This window comes from Chlorocebus sabaeus, chromosome 19 (genome assembly GCF_047675955.1).
Source record: "Chlorocebus sabaeus isolate Y175 chromosome 19, mChlSab1.0.hap1, whole genome shotgun sequence".
Classification (NCBI taxonomy): Eukaryota; Metazoa; Chordata; class Mammalia; order Primates; family Cercopithecidae; genus Chlorocebus; species Chlorocebus sabaeus.
The window spans coordinates 18,297,102-18,322,213 of NC_132922.1; the positions used below are offsets into that span (position 1 = coordinate 18,297,102).

Sequence of the window (25,112 nt, forward strand, 5' to 3'; positions counted from 1 at the left end):
GATATTACAAAATACCACAGAAACAAATGTCAACAACTCCAATCCTTTACATTAAGCTACTAAAAGTAACAGGCCTCAAGAAAATCATATTATTGACTGAATTTTCTTCACTGTGATGTTAAAAAAAAAAAAACTCAATATACATGTGTAGCAAAAAAAAAAAAATTCACTTGTATGTAGGACTCAAAATATTCTTGCAGCACTTAACATTCCAAGCCATTTCCTTATATGCAAAACAATTTTTAAAAAAGCAGGAAGACATTGGCAATATTCCTATTTTCTGTAGATGCTAGTAGTGGTTTATTCCTATGTTGTGAATCAGATTTTGTCACTATAGCATGTTTCTATAGTTGTTTGTATAAGTCATTTGTGTTTGGCCTTTTTCTTGTTGTAGAAAAAATAAATCTTGAATTTTGTGTATTTAAGTCTGAAAAGCAAAATGTTCTTCAAATAAGAGGCTATCTTTGAAGAACAATACCTGATTAGCACTCACAGCAGTAAAACTTTTTAAAAAGATATCATCTACTTAAATTACAAATTAGGGGCTAAGTGTTCAAAACACAAGGAAAACAAAATCATAACCACCTCATCCCAGGAGCCACAAACAGGAGTCCCTAATACCAAATGGCCTTTGAACAACATTGCTTCACAGCCCAGAAAGTTCCACCACAGAACCCAAGAAAGAGCTGCAGAGAGAGAAGAGGTGGACCTGAGTGGGTGTGTGGCCAAAGCACCCACCCCAAGTCCAGTTCAACCAAACTAGCTGCTTTCATTCAGTTCATAAATCAGGCCTTTGAAAAAGATAGAGCACTGCTAAAATGAAAAAACAAAACAAAACAAAACAAAAAAACAGAAACCCCTTACAAAAATTATCTGCCTATGCTATGTTCTGATAATTCTGAAATGTCCAAATAACATTGTGTATCTGTTCTGAATATTTATTACATATCTTTCTGTAATAAAAATCAAGACCACCATGTCATTTACACTTTTTTTTTAATCTGGTAAGAACAGCATCAGAAAACCACCTTCGATCTAGAGGAGAACCAAGAGCAGGGAGATCAGCAGCCAACTATTCCCAAGGCCAACCTTGCCACAAAGGAACCTTTGGGTCACACCACCCCTAGGGCTGTAAATATATCTCTTAAAAGGCTTCTGGGAGTGCAATTCTCACCACTACAATCAGAAAATAACACTCGAGATCAGCACCCCAAGGAGTTGACATCTGTAGTTTAGAAACAAAAACAAATGGAGCTCCAGAAATGAAATTACAAATCAATCACATGAATGACAGGCGGCCGTCAGTTGGCCGACCCCTACTGGGTCTAAAGGGAAATCTGTCATTGGGGCCGCCTCGCCCTGGCAAGATGGGGTTAGGTCCTGGGAGTGGGCCAATTGGATCAAAGCGTGGTCTGAGTGGAGGGAACTGGCTGGGCGTCTCCCCAGGACCAGGAATGAGTGAATTGATTGGGTCTCCAACATAGGGAAGTGTTGGTCTTTGGTCATATTCACCCCCGATAATTCCTGGAGGAAGGCGGGAGCTAGGAAACGGCCTAGGGTGCAAGGGGTTGGGATAGAATGGAATGCCGTGAGTTGACGATGGCAGGAGCATCACAAACCGCCCTTTGGGGGATTCTTTTCTTTGTATGTGCCTCTTCCTGTACAGCTGTAGAAAAAAGAAAAATAAAAGAACAAGATAAGGTAAGTGATCTGGATGTTTCCCTATAGTTCTAATTTGCTTTCATAGTAAAGATCTATAGGTACACCTCAGAGATACTGTGGATTTAGTCCCAAACCAATGCAATAAACCAAGTCACACAAATTTTTTGGTTTCCCAGTGTATATAAATCCTACGTTTACTATAGTAAGTGTGCAATGGCATTATATCTAAAAAGACAATGTACTTAAAAATATTTAAAAATACTTATTGATAAAAAATGCTAACAATCACCTGAGTCTTTAGCAAGTTGCAATCTTTTTGCTAGTAGAGGGTCTTGCCTCCACATTCATTGCTGCTGACGGGTCAGGGTGCTGGTTGCTAAAGGCTGAAGTGGCTGTGGCAATTTCTTAAAATAAGACAACAGTGAAGTCTGCCACATTGACGGACTCTTCCTTTCATGAAAGATTTATCTGTACGTGCGATGCTGTTTGATCGCATTTTACCCACAGTAAAACTTTCAAAATCAGAGTCAACCTTCTCAAACCCTGCTTCTGTTTTGTCAACTAAATTTATGTAATATTCGAAATCCTTTGTTTTCCAGGAATAGATTCCATTCCAAGAAACCACTGATAAAGAAAAGGTGGTATATGTATACCATGGAATACTACTCAGCCATAAAAAGGAATGAAATAATGTCTTTTGCAGCAACTTGGTTGCAGCTGGAGGCCATTATTTTAAGTGAAGTAACTCAAGAATGGAAAATCAAATCTTGTGAGAGCTAAGCTATGAGGATGCAAAGGCATAAGAATGACATAATGGACTCTGGGGACTTAGGGGGAAAGGCTGGGAGGGAGGTAAGGGCTAAAAGACTACATCTTGGGTACAGTTTACACTGCTTGGGTGACGGGTGCACTAAAATCTCAGAAATCACCACTAAAGAACTTATCCATGTAACCAAAAACCACCTGTAACCCAAAAACTACTGACTTTTTTTGTTTTGAGATAGAGTCTCACTGCTCTGTCCCCCAGGCTGGAGTGCAGTGGCGCGATCTCGGCTCACTGCAAGCTCCACCTCCCGGGTTCACCTTTCTCCTGCCTCAGCCTCCCAAGTTAGCTGGGACTACAGGCGCCCGCCACCGCGCCCAGCTAATTTTTTGTATTTTGAGTACAGATGGGGTTTCACTGTGTTAGCCAGGATGGTCTCAATCTCCTGACCTCGTGATCCGCCCACCTCGGCCCCTCAAAATGCTGGGATTACAGGTGTGAGCCACCACACCCGGCCGACATTTTTTTTTTTAAAAAAAACACTTTCTGTCTTCATCTATAAAAAGCAAGTTCTCATCCATTCAAGTTTGACTGTGAGATTACGGCAATTCAGTCCCATCTTTAGGCTCCACTTCTAATTCTAGCTCTCTTGCTAGGTCCATCACATCTGCACTCCTCCACTGAGGTCTTGAACCCCTCAAAGTAATCCATGAGGATTGGAATCAACTTCCAAACTCCTGTTAATGTTGGTATTTCATCTCCCCCCATGAATCCTGAATATGCTTAATGGCATCTAGAAGGGTAAATCCTTTCCAAAAGGTTTTCAGTTTCCTTTGTCCAGATCCATCAGGAATCACTGTCTCTGGCAACTATGGCCTTACAAAATGTATTTCTTAAATAATAAGATTCAAAGTCAAAATTACTCCTTGATCCATGAGCTTCAGAATGCAGTTGTGTTTGCTGACATGAAAACGTTAATCTCCTTGCACATCACCATCAGAGATGTGGGACGACTGGCTGCATTGTCCATGAGCAGTAGTATTTTATTTTTTATAAGCAGTAGGCCTCAATAGTGGACTTGAAATATTCAGTAAACCATGCCATAAACTACGTACTGTCATTCAGGCTTTGTTGTTCCATTTACAGAGCAAAGGCACAGATTTAGCATAATTCCTTTTTTCTTTTCTTTTTTTTTTTGAGACAGAGTCTTGCACTGTCTCCTGGGTTGGAGTGCAATGGAGCGATCTTGGCTCACTGCAACCTCTGCCTCCCCGGTTCAAGTGATTCTCCTGCCTCAGCCTCCTGAGTAGCTGGGATTACAGATGCACACCACCACACCCGGCAATTTTCTTTATTTTTAGTAGAGACACGGTTTCACCGTGTTAGCCAAGATAGTCTTGAACTCCTGACCTCAGGTGATCCGCCTGCCTCGGCCTCCCAAAGTGCTGGGATTACAGGCGTGAGTCACCACACCAGGCCTGAGTGAGCATAATTGTTAAGGGCCCTAGGATTTTCAGAATGGTCAACAAGCACTGGCTTCAAAAATCACCAACTGCATTAGTCCCTAAAAAAAGAGTCAGCCTGTCCTTTGAAGCTGGGCACTGACTTCTCTCTAGCTATGAAATAGATGGCGTCTTCTTCCAATAGAAAGCTGTTTCATCTACATTGAAAATCTGTTGTGTAATGCAGCCACCTTCATCAGTGATTTTAGCTACATCTTCTGGATAACTTGGAGCAGCTTCTCCATCCGCACTTGCTGCTCTACCTTGCAGTTTGTTATGGAGACATTAAAATAGTACCTTATGAAACAGTATAATATATTCTTTTCATAAGGTACTATTTTAACTAGCTGAACAGCTGATGACTACTCCAGCACAAAGACAATTCATTTAAATTTTGTTGCAACAAAAGAATGTTTTACAATAAGTAAAGATGAAAAATAATCGTGTTAACATTTTTTCCATATAATTATAAGAAAATAAGGACTGAGTCTAAAGTAAAAGTTGAAAACATTTTCATTTACTGAAATTTAGCAGTAAATTAAATGAAAACAGATTTCATTACATCATATAAAAGTGAAAATATACCCTTAATATATTAATTCACTAGTCATTTCTGTGTTATGGATATTAGCCTTAATATTTAAAAATACCTACTTCTTTCCAATCTGTGTCTTGAACTCTGACAGTATTGTCTACAAAGGAAAAATGAAAAATAAGGATTTAAAAACATTTCATTCATCCAGCATTAAACAATGGGTTTTGTTTTTCTCCTAAGAAAAGTGAAACTTACCCATTAAGCATGAGAAAAAAAGAAAAAAAACTAATCATTTATATAACACACACTATATCATTCGTATTTTCTTATCTAATTCAAACACTTTCTTGATGGTTAAGGGTGATCACCGCTGCTCTGTGCTACACGGTAATTCAATGCAGTGATTCCTCAGGGACTATGGAGAAACATGCTCTCTTCCTCCATTAACTGGTTCTACACTGTATCTTCTCCCCCTAATCTCATTTAGGTGTGTCATCTGCTTCTAATCCAATGTCTCATGTTACACCAAACTGGGTAACCTCAGAGTTTCTGTATTACAGCCCATGTTCATTACTGCAGGTCACACTGACTTAGTCTTTCATCCATATTCCGGTTACACTATTTTCTCCCAACCATGTCCTGAATGACTCGGCTATCAGAAGCATGACCATAACTAAGTATTTCTTAATGTACTTATTTATTTGAAATATGTGAAATGGGGAAAAAGAAACCCATTCAACTTTAAGTATACAAAAGTGTTTGCATAAAAGATGATGATATCTTCTCTACAAGTTACTACATTAGCAAGGAAGTAAGGTTTATAAAAGCTCTGGCCCCATAACATTGTATCTATAGAAAAATCTGAACAGCTTATAAATGAGCTTGTGGGCCACAATCTAAAAATTAAAGAATAATTGTGCTTTAATCCTAAACTTGAATATACAAGTGAAAGGGTATTTGTTCCTTTTATGAGTATTTATATCATACCCTGCTTTTTCTCAGTGCTTCCATATACATCAGTCATTCTGCCTTTTATTTTTTACTATATTTTTAATTCTTTTTTGAGTTGGAGACCAGCCTGGGCAACACTGCAAGACTTTGTCTCCACTAAAAATAAACAAACAAAAAAGTTGGCCAGGTATGGGGGCGTATGCCTATAGTCTCAGCTACTTACAAGGCTGAGGAGGGAAGATCACTTGAGCCCAGGAGTTGGAGGTGGCAGTGAGCAATGATTGCGCCACTGCACTCCAGGGCATCTCAAAAAAATAAAATAAAATAAAATAAAATGAATTATTTTTTGAGATGATGCTTTCTTGCTGCCAACTGAGACAAAATAACATTTTAAATGTCAAATTCAGGGACATAAAAAAAGCAAAAAGAGGACCTCAGGAATCAAAGAAGAGGAAAAGGAACACACCAGGTCATTTACACTTCTTACATTTTGAAATTTTAAAAGAAAAAAACATAAATAGGAATGCTATTTATAAAATAAATATGGATTTTTCCATTGTGAGTTTTTTTGTAACACGACCCATTAAATGGATTTCATGACCCACCCCAGGGTCAAACAATCTGAAAACACCAATATGTAGTAAAATGGTGGCAGCAGAAAAAAAGTTCCACAATCAGGTTTTTGGCCTTGTAGCAGGAAATCCTGATGCACAAGTTCTACCATCATCAGTGCCACAATAATTACCAGGTCACCATAATGTGACCATACAGAAATAAAGCTGCCCTAGCAACATGGAACAGGTCAACAAAACTCTCTTAACTTACATACTGGTCTCAACCACGAAAGCAGTTCAGAAATGCCAGCTCATTTCTAAGTCAGATGCTGACTATTGTCTCTAGCGAGAAAATAAGCCTGTCTTACTTTCATTTTTCTATCCTGAAATAATCTTCTTACACTAATGAGCGATTTGTGTTGTGCAAAATACAAAAATGAGAGGGTTTTAGGGACACAGGCAAAGGTATATGAAGCTTAGAGTCAGTCTCTTTAAGGCTATTAAAATTATTTGCAACAGAAAAATCCTACAACTAAAAACTTTTGATGAGCTGAGTAATTAAGACAGTAAGAAAGAGCCCTTTCTTGTGAATATGTCGTCATGGAAATCACCTCGAAAATCACGCAGATACAAAAACCTCCACAGAAGCGGATCATTTGAAGCAGTAAAGAGGTCACGACAAACTGCAGACAAAGACAAGACGGAACGAACATCCAGAAGTCGGAAGATCCGTAGTTTCAGTTCCAACGGGAGGACGACCAACCCAAATACATCTGGTAGGCTCAGTGCTAAAAGGAAAAAAAGAGAAGTAACAGGTATTACTGAGTAAAGAACATCTGGCTTTCTCCACACAGTCAACAAAGTTGCCACCTGTTCCTTTCTAAAGTGGCAAAAAATTAGATGGTACTCTTAATTATCCCCAAGTATGCATCATCTACAACGAATTTTTAACCCCAGCTTGACTATAATTACTACTAACTCATGCAACTCTAGGCCCTTACTCCCTTGATGTTTTAGTAGAAAGACAAATGCTTTTTAATATAAATCAAATAACTATAACAATTGCTAAATTCTAGCCAATGGCCTCTTCTGTCTCAAACATTATTCAATACAACAATATTTCTTTATTCAACTACAGACAATGAGTAATTCTTGGCTTCCCTGCCAGTTATTAACTGTGTGCCTTTGGACAAGTTATTTAAACTCTAACTTAATTTCATCTGTAAAATGGATTAATATTACATCCCACCGACTTCAATGAGTTGTTGTGAGAAGTAAATGTATTAATACGTATTAAGTGCTTAGAACAATGTTTGGCACACCAAGCATAAGCACTCAAGTGTTAGCAAATTACTATTACCTGAAGTCTAGCAGGCTAAAAAGAGATAGATAAATTCAGCAACAAAGCCAAGAAAGGAAAAGAAAAATAATATGTTCCAAGTTCAGTGAAAATTATGTTTTGGTTATCAGCACCTTCAAAATATTTGTGGTACTTTTCTCCACTAGCAAAAATAATCAAAATCCAACAAAGACATATCTATATGTGTTTTTCAATTGACATTACTTCCTTTCCCTCATCACCAACTACAGAGAAGACTACTGTTATAATAGACATGCCACCATTCAACTTGACACCAAAAATGTTACTTACTTCTCTACACACAGACAGCAAATAAAAGCCACTATCTATTCACATAAGTCAGAAACTACCTACTAGTTGGAGAATTGTGGGAGATTGTATTGTGGTTCTCAATCACTTCCTACACATAATTATACTTCCCCACCCCACTACCATCAGGCTTGGCCATTTTTGTCTTATTTTTTCAATAAAATGTGAGTGGAAGTGACATATATAATTTCTGGGCAAAAGCACTGAACCAACACATAATTGGGCCACTGGCACACCACAAGAGGAGCACGTCCTAGATAAAGACAACTCCTTCAGCCAAAGCAAACCCACACACAACATGTACACGAGCGAGAAGTAAATTTCACTGTAAGTCACTGAGATTTTAAATTTTTTTAACTGCAAAAAAAATAATAAGAGAAAGCTAATATAAGGATCTTGAGTGAATTATAAATCTTACTGAATTATGATTTCATCATGTATAAAATCAGTACCATAAAATTTACTTCAAAGTCATTAGCAGTAAATAAGAGTGCATGTGAAATATCCAACAAAGTGCCTGCATAGAGCCTCCAATAAATGGTTTAAAAAAAAAACTCAGATCCAATTACAGACCATATATTATTTATATGTGTGTGTGTGTGTATATATATACACATACATATATATACACACATATATAAATATATGTGTGTATAGAGAGAAAGAGCATCTATTATGTACCTGACCCCATGCTAGACCACAAGAATACAAACGTAAGATATATTCCCTACCTTCAAGATATTCCCAACTTTAGGTGGAAAGAAATCATATCAACAATTATAGTCCATGGAAAAGAGTCTATAATAAAAATATGTACAAAATAGCATGGAAATACAAAGAGCAAGTAAATAGCACTTAAGGAATATTAAGCTTAGTCTTAAAAGAGGAACATTTAGCTAGCAGCAGAAAAGAGGGCAGTCAGATGTCATACCCACCAAGAATACTAAGTATACTTATATTCTTTACAGTCCCTTGAACTGAGACAGTATTTCATCTCTTACCTTGTCGGGTAAAAGCCAGAAGAGGATACACCAGCTGGTCTTTAAAGAGGCGAGAGAGTTTCTGAAGATCTTTGTATATCTTGGATACATTTTCCCCTAGAATATTTTTTAATGAAAAATCAAAACCCAAACACAATCAACATGGCAAATAAATATTAACAAATAATTCACAAAGATAAGCATGAACCAAATTCCTTCATGGAAGAAGTACAGTGCAAGACTTGATAAAACTGAATCTTAGATATAAAAGCTAAAAATTCCATGCTATCAAATTAGTAGAGTTGTGCCCAACCTCTCTAGCTCATAGGCTGCAATTGTAGAAAAAGCTTGTGTGAGATTCATACACAGGAAGATTTCCCGAATAGCTATCAATCTGTGCTAGGCACTGAGGATACAGTGGAGACCTGCTCCTGTAACACTTAGAACCTGGTAAATTAATAGCATTTATCACATGATGACTATGTATCAGCACCTGTGTCAAGCATTTTTCAAACTTTCACATCAGAAGTTCTTTCCTAAGTAATTACTATCGCCATTTTAAAAACAGGTCAAGGTACAGAAAGCCTGTCCAAGGCCCCATGGTTAGTGGCAGAACAGTGCACAAACCCAAGTCCGTGTGGCTCAAAAGCACTCATTTTTAGCCACCACACTGCTACTCAAAATGTGGGCGGCAGATCACCAGAACTGACAATACCTGGAACTGTTTAGAACTACTGAATCTCAGGCCCGCTGCAGACCTACCAAATCAGAACCTGTAGTTTAATAAGATCCCCATGTGACTCATATTAAAGTATGGACGCACTACCAAATTGCAGCCGAGGTTCCCACTTGTTTTGCTATTTACCAAGTGTATAGCCTTGGACAAATAACCTGCCCCTCTGATCCTCACCTTTTTGCTCCACTGTTTAAGGGAGACGCCACCACTACACCCGGTAAGGCTGTTATAACTGAGAGCTCCACGAGCAGTGCCTAGTGTATCAGTAGACAATTTATGCTTGCTCCTTCCCCATTCCATATTTATGTATTTCACTATCTATAACAAATAAAACACTCAGTATAACAGGATCAATAAGAAGGAAAGAGACACGCAGCTAATGTCTAAACCTTTGTTGTGTGACTTGCAATCTTGAACTGAAATTTGCTGTCGAGGTATCATTTTTAAAAATCAATTTGGCTCAAGGGCTTTTTTCAAATGTGAAAAATGATTTTCTTTAAATGAATTTTTTTACTTCAGCAACCTGGTATGTAACTATTTAATTAGAAACTTATGAATAAAAGGATAAATAACAGTGTCTAGTTGTAGTTACTAGGTGCTATCAGTCACAGTAAAAATTCATTAAAACGACTTGCCAAATGAGCAGCATATTCCTACTCAACGTAAAAGACTTTATTAAAAATACTTCATTATAACAGTCCATAAAGTTGTAATTTAACAGTATTTAACGTTCCTCCTCCTTTCCATTTCCTTTTTCCTTTTTTAAGAGAAAGCAGATAAAGAATAGCAATCTGAGCTACATTCCTGTAAAAGTTGTTTTAAAAGGCTGGGAGTCAGCCAAATCTATTCCAATCCTGTATTTCACCATTGATTAGCTCTGTGACCCTTAAGTAACTTAGCTTCCTCTAGATCTGTTTCCTGATCTAGAAAATGGGCATAAAACCTCTACTGCTGTAGAGTGTAAAGTATTTCTACTCTCCATAACAAGGTCCTCCCTATACAGTGATAAATATGGAGTGTCATAACCAAGGAATTTCAAGTTTTTCTGACCCTAATGATAAAACTCATCTATACAGATTCATCAGTCCAGTTTATGCAGTTTCAACCGGGGCAAAAACTGGTGCTTGACAGGTTCAAAACCATTATATTGGTTTGTGATCCTTCAAAGGGTCACAGTACATAAGTAAAATATATTTGTGGTATTAAATTTCATGAAGGAGAGAGATCGAGGGGAAAAATCTCCGAAGGCTCCTTTGGGAAGTGATAATAAATAAAAAGATTGAGAAACTCTGGCCTAGTCTGACATTAAACGTTCAACTCGGCCAGGTGCGGTGGCTCACGCCTGTAATCTCAGCACTCTGGGAGGCCGAGGCGGGCAGATCACAAGGTCAGGAGTTCGAGACCAGCCTGGCCAATATGGTGATTGCCTGTCTCTACTAAAAATACAAAAAAAATTTCACGAGGTCAGGAGTTCGAGACTAGCCTGGTCAATATGGTGATATCCTGTCTCTACTAAAAATACAAAAAAATTAGCGGGGCATGGTGGTGTGCGCCTATAGTCCCAGCTACTCGGGAGGCTGAGGCAGAAGAATTGCTTGAACCCGGGAGGCGGAGGTTGCAGTGAGCCAAGATAGCACCACTGCACTCCAGCCTGGCGACAGAGCGAGACTGCATCTCAAAAAAAAAAAAAAAAAAAAAAAGCTCAATTCACCTAATGCCCAAGTTCTGATTCTACGTCCAACCAGAGACCATTATAAATATGTATTCTGCTGTCTCCTTTTCCTATCAGTTTTAGTTAGTATAAATCCATCTCTCAGGGCTGATCTCCCCTAGGAATGAACAAGAATAAGTCTTTAGACCTTCAAAGCAACAATGTCAATCTAGCCAGCCTTTCTTAAATGACTACTATAAATGCCATCTTCCCACTGTACCACAACATTCCCACTAGGCTCTTAAAACCCTCCTAAGTTTACTAAGAAGATTAAATGGAATAACATATGTACAGACACAAGTACATAATGAAACAGGCACTTAAAAAATGTCAGTTCCCCTCTCCACCTTCTCTCTTCTCCTCTAACCACCTGTAACTGCCTCTCACAGTTTGGTTTAACTGAAAAATGATAAAAAGGAAAATCTGTCTTCTTTGCATCTATTAATAATTTTATAGAGTTTAGGCAAAAACTTACCTAGAATGCAAACTTTTGGTAAAGTATCAATCTGTATAAAACAGCAATCAAATTTATGTAGGTTTAAACAAAGATTTTGATTGCAGTTTTTCCTCCAATAATCTTTAATAATGAACTTGAATTACTTCCATGAAACACAGATCTCCATATTGGTTAAATATGATACCAGAGAGATCTCCAAAGATTAGTACAGAAACTATGAACTATCATCAGAGTGTAATAAATTACATACTAGTGTTATCTCATAACAATATAATTCAGCACTCTATGACCCTAAGAAAAACAAGAAACAAACTCCTCAAATTATAAGCAAAATTTTTGCATTTTTTAAACCTTTGCATTCTTAAGCAAACCACATTATCTTCAATATGCTTTAATCTCATATAGAAATTTTCTGTCTTTTCAACATTATCCTTCAGATTTTTTTCTTATACGAATTTCACAGAGTTTCACTCCAAAAGTTAAATAATGTTTATATTACCTAGTTTCTCTTTGCAAATAAAAGATTCTGGTAGCAGCTGCAATCTTTTCACACTTCTAATCTCATTGTTGATTTTCAGTGTAGCTGTAAATAAACAAAAGAAAGATGATAAAAAATGCTGTCACTTCATCAACTGCCTTTCTTGTTTAGTATGGGCTTGCATTTCCTTGCTCCTAATATACTAAGGACACATTATACAAAACAAACTGTTCTTCGCCTATTTCTTTCTCTGATAGCAAGTTCAAAAGTGTAAACCTGGCATCACATGAAGTAAAAATCACTCTACAACACCACCTTTAAAGACTACAGTAAGCATCTTTATATAAAATCCACTAGGCAGCAGCTTATTAGTAATTGAAAGATACGCAACAAGGCTAATCAGAGGCAACTAAACACAATAAAATCATTATTTCTAATGAAGTCACTAAAAACTCCATTTATCTTTTATTTAACCCTTGGCAATGAGTCTTCCCTTGTTCATTAAAATAATCTTGCCAGTTTTCAGAGCATCATCTCTCTTCCAGACCCAAAGGACCAATATTCTTGACATCACCAGAGGGTTCAATTTTAATCATGTATACAAAGGCACGCTTCAACTCATCCCATGAAAGAGCCCAGTGATGTGCTTATGCACATGTGTACCAAGCAGGATGCCTGGAGTGAAGGAAAGATTTAAAGACACACTGCTCTTTTCAAAGAATCAATCCTGGAATGGCTGGCTGCCATGCAAGTCTGCCAAGAGCTGATTTGCCAAGAACAGTAAAGAAACAAAGTATCAGAAATTAAGAAATCATCAAGACATTCAGTAGTTATTCTTTTTATATTAAGTATTCTGAATCTAGTGAATAGACATTATTATATACATCATTAAGTGCTTTTATAAGAAATCAAGGCAAAATTTGCAACTACACATTTACTATTTGGTAACTTCAACCTTGCAAGTTATGATGTGATGTAGCAGAATGATGAGATGAAGGCAGAAACTGTTGACACTCTGTGTACGAGAATGCCAAACTAAAAGCTACATTTGCTAATTATGATGAACTGCTGAACAGACATTGCTAGGTCCTAGTGTCATCAGTCATGTCCTGACAAACGTGAAGTACCACCAAAGCTATTAAACCTAACGTTTTGAGACTTTTAAATAACATTTCAAAGAATCTTATGACTAAAGAAATAGATATTTCTTAAGAGGTCAGGCGTGGTTCACACCTGTAATCCCAGCCCTTTGGGAGGTCAAGGCAGAAATACTGCTTGAATCCAGGAGTTCCAGACCAGGCTGGGCAACACAGTGAGACTTCATCTCTACAAAATATAAAATAAAAAATAGCCAGGTGTGGTGGTACACGCCTGTGGTCCTAGCTACTCAGGAGGCCAAGGAGGAACATCGCTTGAGCCCAGGAGGTCAAGGATGCAATGATCCATGCTCTGGCTACTGCACTCCAGCCTAGGTGACAGAGCAAAACCCTGTCTCAAAAAAAAAAAAGAAACTTCATAAGAGGGGAATGAGAACTATCCAACATCTCAAAGATCAAGACAGCAGTCAGTAGTTTCAAAATAGATTTTAGCAGGAAAAAAAAACCACCACCATTTTTTTCAAACAGAATCTTACACAGAACTTCAATAAATGAAACAGATAAACATTTCGCTGCTTTAAGTGGTGATAGGGCTTCTACCTAACTTTCATCTAGGTAAAGGAGTAGCTGCAGAACATACTGAAAACCTGACCTAAACCTTGAACCTAAGGCTTACCAAAGCAACTTCCTTTGCTAAACAAAAAAGATGAGCTATACTGAATAAACAAAACAACAAATGCAGCCCTCCCAATCTTACCACACTATTTTTCTAACTATAAGGATAAATCTCAAAAACCAAAACAGAATAAAAATGAAAGCTCCTAGTCATTCAAATGGATCTCCAGGATGTGTGGCTATGATAGACCACTAGGAGTAGATATGAACCAAAGTGGTATCTGAACTAAAACACAAAGATGGAATGCCTTGCTATTCCAGTGAAATTTCTTAACACGAAAAAGGAGACAGGAAGTTATTTATGCAGAGTGACATTTGTTGGGGGAGGCCCAGCAAATAAAACACACACTTACTAAGGCCTCAGTAAACTTAGCATTGTTGTTGTGCATTGCTGGCCACAGAGATGCCAACTTGGATAAATGGTGACCCCAGCTCTAGTTCCCCATGTCTCAGTTAGAGACTTTCGTTAAAAAAATAAAGCCATCCATAGGCATAAAGAAAAAGTATTCTCCAAAGAGTTCATGTATAATAGGCTCATTTCACTCATATTATCAAATATTGATAATATTGGATATTAAATATTATCCCCCAGAGCAAAATATTACAAAGATTAAGACATCAAGAAAATGGATGCCCTAACAGTGAAGGGTGCTGGCCTAAACAACCCAACAACCTCTTACTCTATAATCTTCCAGACACATGTTATCAGTGGTCTAGGAATTCAAATAAAGTTGAGAAGGACTCACAACTGTATCGTGATAGCCAATCACTGAAGTGGCTATAAAACATTTGGAAAGAAACATCTAAGAATCCATAAACGAGCAACCATGACTATGCTATCCAATTACCATTTACAACGATCAGGTTTCCCAGAGGCACACAGGTGAGAGTAGCGGAGCTGCCCTCGCAGAGAGGATGCACGTACTGCAGCTTATACACCCCGCTCAACTTCCACTTCTCCGGCATGGACAGTGCTTTGGCTTCGGTGCCCTGGGGAACGAAATGAAAGGGAAACAAATAATGAAGAAAGGTGTTACTCTCAAAAAGATTAAAAATCCAAAAGACTCCTAACTTGTTTGAAATAATCATTCCACATAGTCCTCTTAATACAACACATCAAATCATTAATATTGCCAATATATTTTATATTGTAGGATAATTATACTGTGTATTATAGGATGATATATTACAACACTTTTAATCAAAATTTTTGTTCAAATAGGTAAAATTGCATCATGGAAACAGGGATTGATCTCTCTCTTCAAAGACTCACTTCTCTGCCTAGCAAAACCATATGATTATTTAAAACTCCAAAATAATCAAATATCACTTCCTCTGTAAAGCCTTTTTCAAAGAAAAATTGTTTGCCATTTCCTTTCGTCCCCTAACATTCTATTCATAATTCTGTTACACTTCAACTGTATTATTATCTATGTTTACTTGTGTTATTTCTGATTATCTTTTTATTTGTCTCTCTCCTCTATTTATGTATGGACTCCTTGAGGACAGGAAATATCCCAATATTTTTATATCCTAATTTCTGGGTCAGTGCATGGCATGCTGCAGGTGTGCACTGATCACCGAATTACTCTATATCTTTGTAACTTATAACATGGCTCGCAGACCAGCAACATCGGTATTATGCAGGAGTATGAAGAAGTACACGGTCCATTCTACAGTTACTAAATCAGAATCTGCATTTTAATAAGGTCCCCAGGTATTCCAAAGCACACTGAAGTTTGAAAAGCAATATTCTAAATGTTCTCCTCCATGAATTCCTGGCATCCTACATATGAATATGTCTCTCCCAGAACTTCACCAATATAGCACAGTGCTTTATATTTTTGTCTATCTCTGCCACTCTCAGACTATGGGCAACTTGAGAGCAGGAACCATCCACATGTATGAGCAATTATAAGATGTTTCTGTTTTACTCACCTGAGGCATGTAACCTGACTCCAACATGAGAAGATGTATCAACACTATCAAGGCATCATTGGCATCAGAACAGTCAGCTGATTGATACAAGGTCTCTAATGAATGTGGCACTTGCCCTTCCACCGATTCACTACAGAGCATGGGTTCTGAGGGATAGAAACCTGTGCCCTCTGCCATATCCTCAATATCTTGAATTGACTCAGCTTCAAAATTTTGACTAGGCCCTAACTGAAAAAGGAAAACAAAACAATGAATTAATTAAAAAGACTTACTTTTACACAATACATTTTTTGTATCCTAACGTGAACTAAGTGCTGAAAGTCAAAGTACATCACTGGGTTCAGAAATGGGAGACATTTTAAGTGAGTCCTTATAAATAAATAAGCCTGCGACCTACTCTTCCATCCTCAATTCCTCACCTGTTAATTCTAGCTGATATATCAAAAACCTGGAAATCATCCTAGACTCCTCCCTCTACCTAACTAAACCTTGTCCCAAATCTGATCAGTCTTCAAAGTTCCACTGAAACTAACTCCTAAACATGTCTAAAAGTTGCCCCTTCCTGCTCCATTGGTACTTCAGACTCTCATCACGTATTTCCTGACATCCAACAACAGCTTCCCTTGCAAGTATCCCTTCTTCAACTTTCTTGTCTTCCAATACATCCCATCCCCTGCTGCCTGAGTTTTCTTGACAATTAAAAATCCGATCATGTACTATGTCCCAGCTTAAAATTCACCAGTACCTCCCCAACACAGACAACAGCATTTCCCTCAATTGTGCCTTAGATGTTCTTAGGAAAAAAGGCGGTCCACATGGAATAAGTGTGGAAAATGCTACATGCTGCAGCCACCTAACTTCACCCTCCATATTCACAAAATACTGTATTTGCATTACAAAAACACTGAGGAGTCTAATAACAATAATAATAGTGTGTGCATAACACTTTACCAAAAAACTCCGTCTTCAACAGTCAGCATCCCTGTAACACCATCTCACGAAACTAGATTTTCAGAGGACACTGAGAAATGCAGGCCTACAAATGAAGCCCAAACTTCTAAATCCCTTAGCATACAGAGTCCTCCATCACCTGATCTCTGACTCATTACCAAGTTCACTTTCTGCCAGTGCCTTCTTACTCACCCCAATATTCTCCACTTCTTCAAAAGAGGTAATACAGACCACAACTCTGCCTTACAACGGCCTTGATTATTTAACCTTATCACACTGCACTGTACTGCAATTTTCTGATTACATATCTGCATCCTTCCATGACTACAAGCTTATAAAAAAACAGACTACATGTCACCCATTTTTGTAACCCCAGTAAAGTACCTAGCACAAAGCAGGTATTCAATGTCTGCTGAACAAATGCTGAAGGATAATACCTTACAACTTCATAACGTCTTTATTTTCAAAATGTTTTCTTATTTGTACCTTATAACAATCCTGTAAAACAGGCATGGCAGGTATTGCCTTTTTATAGATCCTGTAATTATAAATCTGAAAGATTAAATAACATAATCAAGGTTACCAACTAATAAAAATTTGAAATGAACCCAGATCTCCAAACTTGCAGCTCAGGACTTTGAGATGAAAAAAAAAAAACTAAGTTACCTATATTAAGTTTGCTCAGAAAGCTTGTTTCCTAGGCATATGCCCAACTCTTAATGCAAAGCATAAGTTTCTTCTTTTTAGGGTTTGCATTTCCATTAAAGAAGGGGCAAAGGAAATTAAAATTACACAGTATATGTAAAAGGTTGGAGGAATGTAAGGGAGCCAGAGGTAACAGTTGTTCTTCCAAAATCTCTGAGGACCCAAGACCTGTGGCTTATGGAAAAGATCCAAAGTCACTTGTAAAAACCTAGAGGCCAATGAGAAGTCACACTACCCAAAAATGAGGTATGGCACAAAAATATTTCCGTATTTCCTGAGAAAATAGAAACAACTATATTAAAAACCACTTAACATCAAGCTAAACTATGGAACAACAGGTTTTGCTTCTTTACTACTATGTCTAACTTTTGGCCATTTACTACTTATTGGCAGTTGTGTGGAACAGAATATATGTGGAAAAATGAAAAAGAGTTACCCTAGGCTGAAGTACATGAGAGGGAGATATCAAAATCCCCTGCTGGGCTTGTCAAACCTTACTCCTACTCTATGGGAACTACTGACATTCTCTGGGCTATTCTGATATGAGTATTTATCAAATTCTTCACATGTGTGAAAATGAAAAAAAAATGGTGAGCACCACACCTCTCTGAACAGATCATTTTGCCATATGTCATTTACAAAAGTGACTAAGTGACTAAGATGCATGAGAGCTAATATTAGATTCTGATACCTGCTACCCGTTTCTCATTCAAGACTCAAGAGGTACTGGATGAATTCCCAAATATGACGAAATAAGAAAATTGATATTTAATTACAAGAGTAAAATTTACCTCCTATGGTTTCAAGTTTTACGCATCTATTTTCCTTTTCTAATGCTCCATTTTACATTACAGAGTGTAATGTACTTAAAAGCATTATTTATGAGATCTCAAGCTCAGTTTCCATACTCTTAAGGTTTTCCTGTCACCCTTTACAAGTCTTGGAATACAAAACAATATGCAAAATCTTAGAACTGAAATTAGTTACTTCAAGCAACATTAATTTCTCAAAATTTTCCAAAAGGAAACTAGCAAACTATCACAAATACTATGAAAAGTTTCATCTTACTAGACAATTTTAAAGTACACAGAAGTAAAAGTAATGGGTCCTACTAAGTTATCCCAGAACAAGCCTATCAGCAAAAAAGACTCAGAAACATAATTTAAATATACAGCAAAATATTCTTACTCATTCCCCAGTTTACCTCTGTGAGGCAGAAACATACTGATACAACAATAATTTTAAAAATAAATTAAAATCCACATATCTGGACATAATTTTCACAACTTACCAATCTATTAAAAAGTATTTTTTAATATGTCTATACTTAATGCCATGACAAGTTACCATGAATACTTATACTCAAAAATATTTAAGGCCAGCAATTAAGTTGAGGTGATAAGTGTACATACAAAAAACAATTAACAAGATGGCACGTGTATTGGTATTAAAAAAATAAAAGTGATCATCTGTACCATTCAAACAATTAAAAGGTCGGATAAAGGCTGGGCATAGTGACTCATTTCTGTAATCCCATTACTTTGGGTGGCCAAGGTGGGCGGGTCACTTGAGGTCAGGAGTTCAAGACCAGCCTGAGCAACATGGTGAAACCCCATCTCTACCAAAAACACAAAAATTAGCCAGGCGTGGTGGTGTCTGTGGTCCCAACTACTCAGGAGGCTGAGGTGGGAGAATCACTTGACTCCAGAAGGGTAAGGTGGCAGTGAGCTGAGATTATGCCCTATACTCCAGCCTGGGTGAGAGAGTGGTACACTGTCACAAAAAAAAAAAAAAGTGGGAAAAATGATGAGGCATATACAAGGCAATAAAGATAATCAGATAATCAATACAAAGAAATTAAAGAAAACTATTGGGCTATGGTTGGCAGGGGCTTAGGAAGATGGGTAGAAAATATAGACAAGAGAGGGAGGAAAGGTAACAGGTTCCAGTCTGGGTGAACAGTAAGAGCAAAGTCACAAAAGCAGTCACCAGGTTGTGTGTATGCACATGCATGCAAGCAGGTGCATGTGCTGGCTGGTGGGGGCGGGGGGAAATGATGGTCTGTTCTGATTGGAGATGACAGTTTAAAGGAGGGAAGAACAGAAACTAGCCCTAAAAAAGTTGAGTGGAGTAACTTTCCAGAAAGCCTTGAGCACCAGGTACAGGAGGACAGACATCATTTTCCTCTTCTGTAAAATGACAGGGTGGAACTAGAGATACATGGTATTTTTCAGCTAAAAAATTATGAGCACAAATTTATGAGAAAGAGTTATGAAAGACAGCAAGGGAACAATAGCATCAGAACCATGTAGGAAGAAGGCAAACCCAGAAACAGACTGAGGAATAAAGCCATTGGAACCCGAAATGGAAAAGAAAAACTGACAAAGCTTATTAACAGGCTAGATTTCAGCAGTCAAAAATCACAGAAAACCACCAGTGCCACTGACAAAGAAGGGAACATGAGCACACATATTTCCAAATTTATGTTGAACATATAAAGTCTGCAGTGACAATCTAAAAATGCAAGTATAAATATCCTGCAAGTCATTTGGACATAATTGGACCATATCCATAGCCTTAATGAGTAGACCAGATCAGAGAAGCAAGGCTAGGAATCATGAGCTTAGGAACAATAATAGAAGTCAAGGGATAATTCATCTGAAGGACAGTATGTGAACAAAACAGGCAGAAACTAGGTACTTTGGGATGCCAGCCCCATATTGGTATAGGCATTTAGCAGTTAAAAAAAATATATTCTATAAAAATATAATCTGCAGCCAGGCGTGGTGGCTCATGCCTGTAATCCCAGCACTTTGGGAGGTCGAGGCAGGAGGATCACGAGGTCAAGAGATCAAGACCATCCACACCAACATGCTGAAACCTTGTCTCTACTAAAAATACAAAAACTAGTTGGGAGTGGTGGCGTGCACCACCTCTAGGCCCAGCTACTTGGGAGGCTGAGGCAGGAGAATCGCTTGAACTGGGAGGCAGAGGTTGCAGTTAGCCGAGATTGTGCCACTGCACTGCAGCCTGGTGACAGAACAAGACTCCGTTTCAAAAAAAAAAAATTTATATATATATATGTAAAATAATGTGCAATCTATTGATGATAATTATCCTGACTGGAACAGAATTTAACTGAGGTGTTCAATATGACTTATCACCTACTCTATTTGATATATTGGTCTTTAATACCCACCGTACTGTCGTCATTCCAAACATCAGACTGGGCTGCCTGTCCTTGGAATGAATCACTCGGTTGTTCATCCTGTATGCTAGTCTGATTGGAGCTGGTGGCCAAAGAGGGTTGGTCATTATTCTGGAGTGAAGAATGCTCTGAATCTGTGGATGAAGGTAAATTAGGCGCTGGAATGTCATCTTGAAGAATCAAACATATCAAGTCCCCAGAAACAATCCCATAGGAAGCCAAGGTCTCTTCATCTCCAGTGAGGGCATCCTTGTAGTTCAATGTAATTGTAAATCGGGTATCAGAACTGCCAAGAAAGACGGATAAGCATAGTAAGAGCTACCTACTTCTGTTACCTTCAACAGCACATCTGAAGCATACATAAGCACACAGTATGACCCTAGAAGAACTAAGTCATGAAGAGACAAGGTCTCACTATGTTGTCCAGGCTGGTCTCAAGCTCCTGGCCTCAAGCAATCCTCCTGCCTCAGCCTCCTGAGTTGCTGGGATTACAGGTATAAGCCACCATGTCCAGTTACATTTTTGTTTTTGTTTGTTTTTTAGAGACAGGGTCTCACTCTGTTGCCCAGGCTGGAGTGCGGTGGCACAGTGGCACGATCACAGCTCATGGCAGCCTCAAATTCCTGGGCTCAAGCAATGCTCTCACCTCAGCCTCCAGAGGAGCTAGGACTATAGGCACACATGACCCTATCAAGCTTAAAGTTTTGAGAAAAATATCAAAATTATTTATCAATGAATGCCTAATCTATAGATTTCTAATGGCCAAAACTCTCAACCTGGGGGACAGGATACAGTAATTCTCTATCATTAATCCATGCTTTCCTCAATTCTAAGATGCACTTTTGTATATTTTGACATCTTTGAAATTAAGATGCTTCCTAGAATCAATCACATATCAACTGACAGCATTTTTCCCCTGCTGTTACATAAAACAATGTGTCTTCCAAGTGACAGCATGTAAGATTCAATGAAATACCTTTAAAATGCAAATTAGATCACATCATTCCTTCACTTAAAATCTTCTAATAGCTTCTATTTGGAATCCATAACATAACTTCCAAAGCTCAACGTTTGACCTCTTCCCATTTCTCCTACTGCATCCTATGCCATCCGTCTTCTCTCACTGTTCTCTATTCACATGAGCTTTCCATCAGTTCCAAAAAGTAGATCAACTTCATTGCAGCCTTCGGGCCTCTGTATTTGCTCGTCCAGATCTTCAAATGACTGACTCCTCCTCATCATTCCAGTCTCAGCCCAAATGTCACCTCTTCAGAGATGCCTTTCATTCAGACTCCAGCACTCTCTATTCTGCTATGTTCTACTTGAAAACGTCGTATCTACTTATCTATTATCTGTCTACCCTACCTCTGCCACTAGAACTTCAGTTTCATAAGATCAGGGATCTTGTCTGAACAGTTCAAACCGTATCTTCAATACTGGCAAATAAAGTATTTGTGAAATAAATGCAACCACCAAACATTAGTTGGGAAGATCAAGATGAGTGTGAAATCAAGGATGTCTATTCAATATCCTTACAGGACAGTTTATCCACAATGGTCCCAAAAAACCAGATCCATATATTCATAATCACAAAAAGTTAGGGGAGTGCATGTATATGACTGAGTATAAATTCATCTCTCTTACTGACAATGACAAGCTACATTCACCCTTCTACTGATTGTCAGTTATGATGCCTTTTAGTGGAACACAGCACAAACCCAAAAGCTCACTGCTAAACAAGCTCAGAATTCAAATAAGCCTGAAGCAACAAACTCCCATTCTTTCTGCATCGCAGATTATTTGACATTAGAAGAATAAAATGTTTTTCATCACACAGTGGTGAGGAATAACTAACAAAACACTATAAAACATTTTTTAAAACATTTACACTCAGCAATACTAATTTCATTACTTTTTTGAGACATTAACAAAAGATGAACTCCTTTAACAATTATATTGTTTATTCTCACAATGCTGCATTTTGAAAAGTGCTCCAAATAATTCATGTTTTTATTTCACTCGTAAACATATTTTTTCTTACTAATTGAAGTGTCCTTGGTAGAGAAATTAAAATTACTGAAATAGAAGCTATTCCTGTTTGTTAGAAAACAGGTGGCCCTGCTTCTGTTTTCAAAATGCTTTGATAAACAAAATGTTGAAAGTCTGCCATCTGCCCACAAAACCACCACCCCAACTTTGCCAGAAAAAGGAAAAACACCTCAAAAGAACTGTGTGTTTACGGGTCGTCTGTCACAGCAAAAGGTTGCTTTTTAAAACAGTATCTAGTACAATGTACATTCAAATATCTGTTTGTAGAAAAGGTCATGGTCCACTCAATAAATATACCAGCTTTTCCTCCCACTTTAGAAAAAGGGAAAAGCTATTTCTAAAGTAATATGTAGTTTTCCAGGATTCTACCTCTGAAATTGGGGAGTTAAGAGAAGTATTTAATTCCAGGAAATGAAATTCTAGAAACTCCAGGCTTTTCAAAAGTATTTCATGGCTACTCTGTCTATGGAGTAGCCATTCTTTTATTCCTTTACTTTCTTAATAAACTTGCTTTCACTTTTCTCGTAAAACAAAAACAAAACAAAAGCATTTCATGAGAATCCTAGCTCCACTTGCTCAGTAATTTTAAAAATAATATCATATGGACGTATTTTAAAACTGCACATTTATTAGAAAATGAGAATACTTTCAGAAAAAATGAGTTTACTTTCACAAGCTGAAGTTTACATTCTGTCCAGGTAACCAGCCTCAACTGTAAAAACAAATCTGAAAGAGAAACCAACGGGCCCTTTTGCGCAAACAGTCATACTGAGTTTCACATCCTTTCAAGACTGCCTAATTTAAAAATAATAATATATATATATACACACATGGTAATACCTTTAAAAGATTAAGTTTGAAGATTTATTCAATCTTCTACTCATAACCTACAGTATGTAAAACACACGGGTTTAACAACAAGAAATAACAGTAGGCATGTCACTTACCATAATGTTTAAAAGGAGTTATGTCAGCATCTTATTTAGGGTTTATTTTTTTAATCAGGAAAAAAACAGGCTTACTTTCAATCTAATAATGTTTTATCCAGAAAAATGAAAGGGCGAGAAGTTCAGAATAACGGCCTCATTTTACCCAGTTCCCTAAAAATAAGGTGAAAACGCAGGAAGGTTTTTGTTTTTGAAGAATTCACCTAAAAATCCCCAGGGAACATCATTTTTATTTTTCCTTAGCACACTCAAGTTTCAAATTCACTAGCTCAGTATTTGAAGAGGACCACTCTTACCGTGCCGCTTTACTCCCAAATTGTTGTTCCCCAAAAAGTATCTTTTAGGGAAACAAAGCAGCTTCATCTGCAGTCCCATAAACCAATAACAGAATATGATCCTTTCTCAACTTTACTGCCCCCAAACTGCAAGCTCTCAAGATCAACCTTTGCCTCAGTTTTAGCAAAAAAGCAACATTTCGCCCAAGAAAATCAAAGGGCTGAAACATGCCTACACGCTGTACTTTCTAAAACAGCGCGGCTAAGTCCAAGCGCTCGCCGCGATGCCTGGCGCATGAACATAACAATCTAAAATTGCTGCCGCTTCACAGCAGCCATACAAGCTACCGGTGGCCTCGGATGGAGGGCAGATTTTTAACTTCCAGCAATTTCCAAACTTTTTCATTGAAATACTCCAACAGCTGAAGAAATTAACTCGGACCCCTGACAGTCCAGAAAGGTTTAACCCAAGCCAAGCTCATCATTTCCAACTTGAAATCTAACTAGTTGTGGGAATTTTGCGTTCCCTTCTCTCCCCGGTTTCGTTTACTGCAAGACCAGAGGCCATGACTCACCCAGGAGGGGACCGGAGCCCCCGGGAGGCCGCGCCATGTTCTCCAGGAGCGGGACCCCAGCCGACTACCCGCGCGTCCAGTCGCCGGCACCCCCCCGGCTCCGCGACGCCCGGAAGAGCCGAAGCCTCCAGTGAAGGTCCCCCCACCCCCGGCGTCCCCGCACCTGGCCTAGCGCCCGGCCACGCCCGCGCCTGCAGCCCACAGATGACGCCAACCCGCCCTGCACCCACCCCCAGCACTCCCCACTCCCCGCAGGCCGCCCAGCCCCGGCCCCCGCGTACCTGTACCCCCAGGTGCACAGCAGGGCCTGGCTCAGGTGCGCGCGCAACTGCCCCAGCGTCGGCTCTGCCTCGGGCACCTCCAGCGGCCAAGTCCGCTTCAGAAGCCGCACCCGCAGCCTCATGACGGCGGCAGGCGGCCCGTGGGGCCTGGACCCGGAGGCGGCGACGGGGACGGCGGCGGGACCGAACAGCTCCCGCCCCAAACGGCTGCGACTCCGGACCGGCTATTACCGGAGCCGAGGGGTTGCTGAGGCGAAACGAGGAAACAACCCCGCCACCGTGGCCGCCCTGCCGGTGGGGCTCTGGAATATGAGCGCCCGCCCCACTCTTGAGGGCCCCGCCTGGAGCGGACCCCGAGAGCTGGAGGCGGGCAGGCGGCCTAAAGGAGCCAGGCCTCTCGGGGTCGGCCGATC

General features: G+C 38.8%; 1 protein-coding gene across 3 annotated transcripts; it reads right to left on the bottom strand.

Moving 5' to 3' along the window:
• Positions 1–979: 979 nt before the first annotated feature.
• FBXO7 (F-box protein 7) lies at positions 980–25,112 on the bottom strand. 3 transcript variants are annotated; one of them, XM_007975570.3, is made up of 9 exons: positions 24,700–25,112; positions 20,564–20,858; positions 15,709–15,936; positions 14,619–14,760; positions 12,020–12,103; positions 8,638–8,733; positions 6,579–6,755; positions 4,582–4,619; positions 980–1,666 (listed from the first exon to the last, which is right to left on the bottom strand). In XM_007975570.3, exons 1-9 carry the CDS (start codon positions 24,819–24,821, stop codon positions 1,280–1,282), a joined length of 1,569 nt encoding a protein of 522 aa, XP_007973761.1. In that variant the 5' UTR covers positions 24,822–25,112; the 3' UTR covers positions 980–1,279. The 3 variants fall into 3 exon arrangements, with proteins under 3 accessions (XP_007973761.1, XP_007973762.1, XP_007973764.1); XM_007975571.3 differs by lacking the exon at positions 24,700–25,112 and adding an exon at positions 24,419–24,551 and having other exon boundaries at positions 20,564–20,706; XM_007975573.3 differs by lacking the exon at positions 4,582–4,619 and having other exon boundaries at positions 24,700–25,099.

What these genes read in the sequence shown, in the direction of transcription:
- FBXO7 (XM_007975570.3), bottom strand. Translation starts at nt 24,821, where the DNA reads ATGAGGCTGCGGGTGCGGCTTCTGAAGCGGACTTGGCCGCTGGAGGTG. An exon ending in TTTGGAATGACGACAGTACG is followed by an intron (nt 15,937 to 20,563) that starts GTGGGTATTAAA and finishes TTCCTTTTTCAG; the next exon opens with TTAGGGCCTAGTCAAAATTT. An exon ending in TATTTGCAAAGAGAAACTAG is followed by an intron (nt 8,734 to 12,019) that starts GTAATATAAACA and finishes AAAATATTCTAG; the next exon opens with GGGAAAATGTATCCAAGATA.